At 40.8% G+C, this 9,964-nt stretch overlaps 1 protein-coding gene across 1 annotated transcript; it reads left to right on the top strand.

Annotated features, from left to right (window-relative positions):
* The first annotated feature begins 3,086 nt into the window (after window positions 1-3,086).
* On the top strand, window positions 3,087-7,627 carry naif1 (nuclear apoptosis inducing factor 1). The gene is made up of 3 exons (XM_046067071.1): window positions 3,087-3,628; window positions 5,334-5,384; window positions 6,656-7,627. The coding sequence occupies exons 1-3, from the start codon at window positions 3,184-3,186 to the stop codon at window positions 7,204-7,206; spliced, it is 1,047 nt and encodes a 348-aa protein (XP_045923027.1). The 5' UTR covers window positions 3,087-3,183; the 3' UTR covers window positions 7,207-7,627.
* Window positions 7,628-9,964: the final 2,337 nt, after the last annotated feature.

The following is a 9,964-nucleotide window of genomic DNA, read 5'->3' as shown; positions in this document are numbered from 1 at the left end:
AAACGTGAATGGAAAACGGAGAATATTTAATGAGAATATAATATTATGGAATAAAATGGCTGTTTATTAAACCAAACTCATCAGATTTCTAAAGGGTGTAGGCCTAGGTGCTAAGGGAAAAGGTTTTTCTCCCAGCCCAAGTTTTTGTGTGCAAGTGGAGGATCATTTCTCTTCTTTTAAGTTTTAAGTAAAATGTATCCAGTTATCAAATCTCTCTTGATGCTGGGAAAACACTGTCAAAAGTGAAAAGTAAGTCTCTCAGCAGAAACCTACATACTGAGATGGAATAACACTCGATTTTTCGCTGCGATGCAAACACGGTTTCCAGTTCCCTCTAATTACTTTGAAGAGCAGGCATGGGCTTGCATCTTGCATCTCTGAGTTTTTATCCCCTATGAGCCAGGGCATACTGAGATCTTCTGGTAGGGTGTTGCTATTGCGAGGTATAGGCTAAAAACCTAAGGAGACAGGGCCTTTGCTGTCAATCTCTGGAACAGTCTACCAGAGTCTACCAGAGGAGATCAGGCCGGCAGAGTCTGTTCCTGGTTTCATCTCACTTCTTGAAACTCATTTACCGTACATGATACAGTTGAAGCAATACATTTCAACCAAAAACGTTATACTAACATTATACTAAAACATTATAACTTTTGCATTTGAACTAGTCCTTTATTGGAGGGCTAATAGCACAGCATAAGTTTTGCAATTATTGTATAACTCTAACTTTAACTAACTAACTTTAATTGTATCCAAATGTCTCATTATATTGCTCTATGCTGCATTTATGTTTTAGATAAAGCACTTTGCCTTCTTGTTGAAATGCGCTATACAATAAACATGCCTTGCCTTACACCTGTCCACCACAATATTTTATTTTATTAACTTCTGCTCTATTTCATGTGTTGATGTCTTAGATTCAAATCTTTACTTGCATGATTTTGTTTTTATACATTTGTATGTACGTTGTAAAAGGAGCCTGGGTTAGCATCACAACTACGACCACCTCACTGTAATAGTTGTGCATATGACAATAAAGAACTTAAACTTGAGTACATGATGCTTTTAAAGGCAAGGCAATTTTACATACGTATCCCATTTTAGGTAAACTCAATGTGCTTAACATTGAGTGCTACAGCAACACATGATGACAACCTGTGACTGATCTACTATCTTGCAGGTTCATTATGAGAGTCAACCCTGATGGCTGCAGGTCAGCTGAAAATCTGACAAGAGGGTGCAAAGAAAAAGCACTATGGTGAATTCTCAAGTTGCTTCTCTCATAGACAGCTTGTGGACTTTGATTGGCAAAACTACTAAAAAGAAACACACAACAATCTTTTATTTTATTTCTGTATTGGCTGTTTTGCTGTTCATCGGTGAGTTTCATCAATGCTAATGAGGGAAAGGGAAACACAAGCAGGAATTCACAAAACAGTTCTTAAGCTCCTTTTGTCCATTAGTTGCTGGAATTACTACTAGACACAATATACTGTTTATACTGTTTGTGAGAGTGTTATATTTATAAATGCTACTTTAATAAGTAGATGTTCTACAAATAAAAGGCAGATAAAGACAAGTGTTTACCAGCAAACATCACATGTATCATTTTACATCACCGGACTGTAACAGTGGGGTGGGGTAACGGGGTGGGAAGGGTAGGTCACATCTTTCCTGCTCGCCTCAGAATCCTGGAGGGATGGTAGATTGCAGCCAATCACTTTCTTTGTTTAGCGGATGACACCACCATCATCAGCCGGATTTCAAACAACGATGAACGCTTCATATCGGGGAGGAAATAGATAATCTTGCAAAGTGGTACAGAGAACAACCTACTGCTCAACGTCAGCAACACTAAGCAGCTGATCATTGATTTCAGGAAAAAGGAGATAAAGACACACACTCCTGTCTACATCAGTGGAGCTGAGGTGGAGCAAGTGAACAGTTTCAGGTTCCTGGGAATCAGCATCACAGAGAAGCTGACATGGTCGTCTCACATCTCCACGCTGCTGAACAAAGCTCAGAAACTACTGTATTTCTTGAGGAAGCTTAAGAAGGCCAAAGTCCCACACCAAGTTCTTGTCAGCTTTTACAGAGGAGCAATAGAAAGCATCCTGACTGGAAACATCACTAACTGGCATGGGATGTGACTGCTTAGGAGAGGAAGTTTGGACTTGTCATAGTAAGAAAAGCCCATGTGTGACTAATAACATTAACAACAACAGTGGCTCTGTTCTATTCAGTTGTCCCAGTAGGCCATGACAGTGTGACAGTGAACCATACACAGTACCAGGACCCTGAAACTGAAGCAGTTAAATGGCATTCATTCATTTGATTATTTACACCTGTGCTTTTTCTACAATAATAAGTCAAAATGTCCCACCTCTTACTAATACTGTGTACAGGCAAGAGACAAAGCAGTCCTACTACACACAACAATGTTACTGCAATAACCCTAACACAGGGTTAATAAAAATAAATCTAAAAAAATTATTTCAAGCTGAACACATCTTTGAATTTCAACAGGTTTTTTGACAATGATTTGAGACTTTTATTAGGCCTAGTTTAGATTTTTCTGTTTTTTATTAACCCCCCCCAAATGTAGAAATACCTCAAGGTTATGTACTTTAAATAGATGCCTATGAATATTGGAATATTTTTGCACACAAAACATAATACATATAATACACATTTTACAGATTTTATATGGCAGATGTAGACTGTGCATTTCTCTCTATGTGTTAATAATAATGTCGTTTTTCTGATAAATAGATTGTGTGTGTGTTATTTTTGGTGTTAGGTTACAGCTGCTTGGAACACCCTGTAAAATCTGCAATCTGTTACTGAAATTAAAAAAAATGTACTCACATTCACCACTGTCTTTTTATACAGCCATGGAGATAACGGTGAGGTATTTGGCTTTTGAACGACATAATTTGTTTGTCTCGTTAAGTGATTGGCGTTTGCTTACGCCAATACAATCAGAGGAAATAGCGTGACCGCGAGACATCCAACCAATGCGCTGTCTGTGGGCGGGGCTTCACGCCCAGCTAACGTAAGCGTTGTTAGTAGGAAGAAGAAGCCGATTCTGGAAGCCATTACGTTGCGCACATCAATTGAGTAAATCCTACTATTTTTGCGTACAATACGCACAATTACCTCTCCTAAAGAGGAATTTCTGCAATTATGGCATCGGTCGCGAAAAAGAGAAAAATGAATTTCTCGGAGAGAGAGGTGGAAATTATTGTGGAAGAAATAGAGAAACAAAAGCACACACTGGTTAACCACTTCAATGCTGGAGTCACCCACATGGCAAAGAATAACGCCTGGGTGGATATCCTGAAAAAGGTGAACGCTGTCACCACCTGTCCCAGAGAGTTGCCCGAGGTGAAAAAGAAGTGGTCTGACATGAAGACGGAGGTCCGGCGGAAAGTGGCCCAGGCGCGGGCTGCTATAGAGGGGACCTCCGCGGACTGCACTCCAGTTCCCGTCATCCTCACTGCTATGCAGCAGAGGATCTGTAACCTCCTGGGGGAGGCCACCATCATCAGCTTACCTGCAGGAGACTCGGATGCTGAGATAACTTTACCTGTCACAGTGAACACCGCCACCACCGTCACACTAGCAGAGAGTAAGTTGACAAAAGTTTTCTCTCTGAGCATGCTCAGGATACAGTTACAGCGTCTGGGTAATGTGTGCTGCTATAATGAGCAAGAGACATTCAGATTGCCCTCTGGTGGATTCTTCTGCAGAGAGGCTGAGACATAGTGCATGTGCAAAACTGGGAATGTGTTATGTATAAGATTAAATTAAGTGGAACACTATAAAAAGGAAATATATCCAGAAGAGGAACAGAAAACATGCAACCTGACTCTGGTCTGCTAAGTGTCTGGAAAAACTAGAGCATGGATTATGGTGAACTTTGAGTCAATGAGTTACACAGGGTTCTAATGCATTTTCATTTTTTTTATTCTACCAGTGAAACCAGGCTTGGTGAAGGCTTGATAAGAGCAAATGCACTATTAGAGTTGAAATGAGGAGTGCACCTCTGTTGCAGATGTTTAATTTAACTATGCCTCCCTACAATCGCCTCACCTGCAGGCTTCCTTTAAAGTAGAGGTTCCCAAACATTTTGGCTTGTGGCTCCCCAACACAAAGTTGTGTCTACTCGTGACCCTCATCACAGGTTGCATATGTGAATAACTAAAGACTTAAAGAGTCATTCTTTAATGAAGATTATTTCATTTTATAGTCTTTAAGCCTGAAAAAGTCAACTTATAGGTATGTATGACTGGCAGATTGGTCTTACTACTAGGTACCTACCTCCCTCCCTGCTAAAGGTGTATGTGTTTCCTGTCCTCAGTTTGTCCTCAGAGGTTTTAGTGTTCCCTCACATAAAAAAGTATCAAACGTTTAACTGCTCTTTAAGAACTTCACTGAAAGGATGGATGGACTGAAAGGTCCATTCTCTGTTATGTGCACTGGAAGCTTGACGTTTCCACAATACACTTTTTTTTTGCTTACTGGACCATGATTGTCTCCCAAAGTAGTTGAGATGTTACAAATCCTACTCGTACGTACACACAGCCAACTCTGATTTACTCTGAGCAGAGAGGAACTTTTCTCCTTCAGCAAATGAATGTGAAAACATTTTGACACGTTTTAGTGTTGAGCGCTGCACATGCATCATTCAGTACAGTGGAACACCAATATCACAGTGAGGTAACAAGCAGAACACATATTTGACCGGAGAGGGACTTTATTTCATCTCCCATGTTCAAAAATAAAAGACTTAAACTAAAGAGAAAGCATTTGTGTGATTGGCTTTGACGCCGACGTTTGTGAAGCGTATCTCTTAGAGCTGGTGATATACCCAAACAGCCGCTCCGTTTCTGCTCACTCTTGTCTTCTCTCATTCTCCACCTCACTGCTTCCGAGTTATTTCCTTGTAGATGATGATAAGTGGTAATGAGGTAGGAGAGGACGTGAGTAGGAGGAAAGACAAATGGAATGCACCTTTGACCTTGATGGAGTGGTTGTCTGTCCCTGACTTGTCTCAGCCATTGAGACGTGCTCTGGATGCATTAAAGACTTGAAAACATCATACCCCACCCACCGACCCACTGCCGCCTCCTTTTCTCCATGACCCAGAAACTCTGACTATGTGCCTGATATCCAGATGTGATGAATCACATGTGGCACTGTGAAAAATATTAAAGGACCACACCAAGTGTTTTTGCAAAGTTGAATTGTATTTTAGTCTTTCACATTTTACATTGTACTTTGATTGCTGGTTGTTTTAGTTGTGTTTTTAGCACCATATTCTGTTTTTTTAGCTCTTCCTGCTGGCTCAGGTACAGTCTGTGATGAAGCAAAGCCACTGAATGGTAAGTTCTTTTCTTCCTGCAGTATCCATCCATAGCAGCATGGTATAGTATAGCTGACACAGGCGGAGCACTCAGTGTATTCCTTAGTTAAAATGACACATCAATCAGCACAGTACAACAGGAGGTCTCCATACATTGAACTGATCATTCCATAAGATTTCTGATGACCATAAATGTGTGTGCAGATACTCGAGGCCTATACACTTATAATGATCAATTAGAGCACATACCTCTATCACTGAAAGAAGAAGGGATAAAATTTAGTTTCCGTTGCATACATTCTCATGGAATATACAAACATAATGGCGGTAGAAAAATTGAGAAAAGTCCTTTAATAATAAGATAATTAAAAATAAATAAATACTATTGATTGACAAAAAATTAACTTGCCATAAGCACAAACAGCTGTCAGGTTTCCTCATGCCTCACACCAGCCTGTTGTGTTTTTCATCCCTTACTGGAATATTTTTTTCTGATATTGTAATAATCTTATTCTCAAGGTAGCAGCCTGAATGCATTTACCCAATAGCCTCACGTTGCAAGATTGCATTCTGACCTGCACTCTGACTGAGGTGAAAGTCAAGGATATTATATATTTCCCATTAAACTTGCATTATAATTAAAGCTTTTTGCAAGCTGGTTTGTGTCCCAAAAGGTACAGAAAGACTTTGAAACAAGGTTTGGAATGTAGCCGTTTGACTTTCTATCAATCAGTCATAATATACTGTGCAAGATTTATTGCAGGGCCATGTCCAGACCAGTGTCTGCTTTGTACCTCTGAGGATCAGCCACCAGAACAACATGCAACATTTGATTCCTGGAGCATCAGTTTAGCAGCCAGCAGCGATCCCCCAACCACCTCAGTGTTTTGGTTAGTTGGAAGGCTAGAAACATCACTTATTTTTGAAAGATGAACGAGACTGATTGCTGCCCGCTGTCATTCACAAGGACAATAATTCATTCTGATTGGCTGTCTTATATCTTAACAAACAGTTGTGCAAATTAAAACACGTTCAATGCAGTTAAAATGTTGGTGTGTTCAACAAAAAGGAGGGTTAAAATGTAATATGATAAATGAACTTGCATATTCATCACCATCCAATTGAAACTATTTAGACCTGAACCTTTGACCACATACTGACTCCAGCTCCATACATACAGTACATAATTACCCAAAACTACTCCTTTAATAGGAGGAGTGACATGAGTATTAGTGGATATCTATGGCTTTGGCATTTGATTGGAAGCATTAACAGTTTTTCTGTTTTCAGCTGAAACAACTTACCACACTCTGGAGGACGCAGGCGTGGTGGAGTACTGCACCACCACTGTAGGCGACTCCACTCCCACTGTGGTGGCGGCCGTTGAGGCCCCAGTGGAAATGCTGGCCTCATCCTCAGCATCCCCGCCTCCGCCTCAGAGTCAGGCCAAACCTCAGGAGCTAAAGAGTCGCATCGCCCTCAACTCAGCCCGCCTGCTGCAGGAACAGAGAGTCACCAACGTCCACATCCGACAGATAGCCCAGCACCTGGAGGGCCAGAACGAGCTGCTGCAGATGATGCGGCGCTCCCAGGAGGCTCAGGCATTCGCCCAGGAGAGACAGGCCTTGGCCCTGGAAGGTACCCAGGCTGCCCTGCTAGCATTAGTGCAGATGCTCAAGCCTGCCCTCAAAGACCTGCGCAAATTCTTGCAGAGTGGGACTGAGGTTGTAAACCCCAGCAGCTCAGCAGCAGGACTGACGGCTGACGGGACAGGAATAGAGGAGCAGAGCAGGCCCAAAACACCTCCACCTCCTCCACAGCAAGCCGAGGAGACACAATAGACAGTGTGTGTGTGGCCCTGCCTCCTGTCTGCATTGCACATAGAGAACAATGAAAAGCTTGTCAAAAGTTGCCTTCTGCATGTACAGAGTTTTACTTGTGTTTTACAATTTTGGAAAAACAGTCACTTTCTATCCTTTTCAGCATTGAAAATGCGTATGTTGAGAGCATTATTTTACCATTTGTTAATAATTAGCAGTGAGTTTATGTTATTTAATACCTTGGATTTGATATTGAAATTTGGTTTTAATGCAAAGGTCTAGAAGGTTATCACCCTGATGTGGGCTGAACATTTAATTCTTCAAGTTATCCCGCAGTTTATCCTGAATGAACAATAATCAGTTGTTTTTAGCACCAGTCAGCTGGGGTCCTCAGTTAGTGTGCACTGTATCTTCAGAACTGATTAAATGTGAAGAAATATCAGCACCGTGTTTTTTTTTCCCTACAGGAAGCATCACTATTAATCAGCCAGGAGAGGTCAGTGTGTAAACAAGTTTCACCACTGGTGGAGCAGCTGTGTAGTTTTAGGTAACCTAGGAAGTGGAAATATTTTTGGAATTTGTTTTTGTTTTAGTTTTCAATGACCACATGGTTCACACTATGTATGTATGTGAGTGTGTGTGTGTTAACACATACAGTCGGTAGTGCATATCACACAAAAGTGACAGAAAATTCCCATTGGATTTCATGATGTTCTATATCAAAATGTATGGTCAAGGCCTAGCGAAAACAATGATTCTGAGAAAAGCTCTTTTTGAGATTTCTGTTTTATTTTGTTGAATGGTGACCACCAACTGGAGGTCATTGTTTTTATCTTAGGGCTCATCTCACTAAACTGATCTAAATTCTTCAACTTAAGTCTGTGGACTAAGCACAATCATTTTGATATAAACCCTGCATTTATACATTTTTGAGTCATTTGGCCCTAGAGTAGAGGAGGTGTGTCCACCAATCTGAACTGACTGGGGTCTGTGTGTGAGGAAGTCCAGTGTCCAGTTGCAGAGTGTTGTATTTAAACCCAGAGTGCTGATTTGCTGATCAGTTTCATGGGGGAGATTGTGCTGAAGGCTGAGCTGAGCTGTGGCCAACCCATTCAGTGATTTAAAAACAATAAGATCTTAAAATGTATTCTAAAAGGGATTGGGAGCCAGTGTTGCGAGGCCAGGACTGGTGTAATGTGTTCATGCTTGCGAGTTCCAATTAAAAGATGAGCAGCCGAGTTTTGTACTAACTGTGAGCGGAAGAGTGCATTACAGTAGTCCAGATGAGTTGAGATAAAAGCATGAATCACATGCTCAAAGTGCTTATGAGATAAAACAGGTTTAATTTTAGATAAAAGCCTCAAGTGATAAAAACTAGATGAACAACATTATTATCTGTTTTATCAAGTTTAAAATCATTGTCTATTTTGACGCTGCACAGTGGCTGCCCACTGCTCCCTTAAGGAATGGGTTAAATGCAGAGAATGCATTTTGCTACATGTAGCTGTGTGTATGTGACAATAAAGTACCCTGTAGTCTGTGTTAGTTGTAACATATGCTGGGGTAAAATGTAACATTATGTAATAAGAAATATGAGAAAAAATATGATATTGAAAGCTTTTTTATTAATTATTTTTTTAAACATAATTAGTGTGTGTGTATGTGTGTAGTGTGATCCAAGTATCTTAATTACTGTCAGTCACAGTGGTGACTTGGTAGTGAACATGTAGTGTGTGTGTTTCTACTTGTTTGTCTTGCAACCTCACAGTGGCGATAGACAAATGGCTCTCCTGGAGATCAGGCCTCATGGGCCCACAGAGAAGCCTACAGGTCTACACAACATCGAACCATTAAACATTACTGTGTGTGTCAGACACATACTGAAATTCAAAGAAAACATATAAGTACTACTAAACATTTTCTTGGGGAGGTTGTAACATTTTCATTGTTACAACAGATCCACACTCTTGCACCATGAACTAGCTTACCTCACAGCATATAGCTAAAACATTAGCAGTAACAATTTGCATGAAAGATATCTACATATATACAAAATAAGCATGCCTTAAGTTTGATGAGTACAAAGCAAGCAGTGTTATAACAAAAATAAATGAAATAAATAAATGAAAAAAATATTACGTCAAAATAATATTTTTTCATTTAAAAATTGACTGTGTCTGCTACTGGGTGCTACTTTTTCCCATGTGGAAAAAGGTCTAAACTAAGCATGAGTAGAGTGAATCAGGTGATTCGTAACTTATTCCTGATTAGAGAAATTGGACGTGTTACAACTGATACATTTTACAACAAGAGCTTGCAGATGTTCCACTACTTAAAGAGGATGGGAGAGGACTCTGGCTGGTGATGGTGGAGGGTACAGAGTGAATGAAGGTGGTCGAGCAAAGCCGAGAGGGGAGTGTGGGCTGAGTAGTAAGCGGGTGAGGCACGAGCTCAAGGCTGTGAGCGTGGCTGTCAGTGAGGAAGGTAGGCTAGCAGGACTACAGGCAATAATCCTGAGGCACAGGTATCCAGTGTTAGTTACAGGGAAAACCATGAGGAGATAAACTCAGTACATAGCACTCAATACTAAGCAGCAGAGAGAGCTGATACCAAACTGGCTGAAGCGACAATCTTGCAAAGAGAGGATGAATGACCAGGGTAGAAGTACAGCTAGGCTGATGAGCTGATGGATGGCAGGTGGGTAAGTTATCAGGCCAGAGTGCAGGTGAACAGATAATCAGGGAACAGAGAGAAAGAGCGAGAAGCGTAGCAAGCCCAC

The sequence above is a fragment of the Micropterus dolomieu genome, linkage group LG13 (genome assembly GCF_021292245.1).
Source record: "Micropterus dolomieu isolate WLL.071019.BEF.003 ecotype Adirondacks linkage group LG13, ASM2129224v1, whole genome shotgun sequence".
Lineage (NCBI taxonomy): Eukaryota > Metazoa > Chordata > Actinopteri > Centrarchiformes > Centrarchidae > Micropterus > Micropterus dolomieu.
This window is presented reverse-complemented; position numbering and strand designations above follow the sequence as displayed.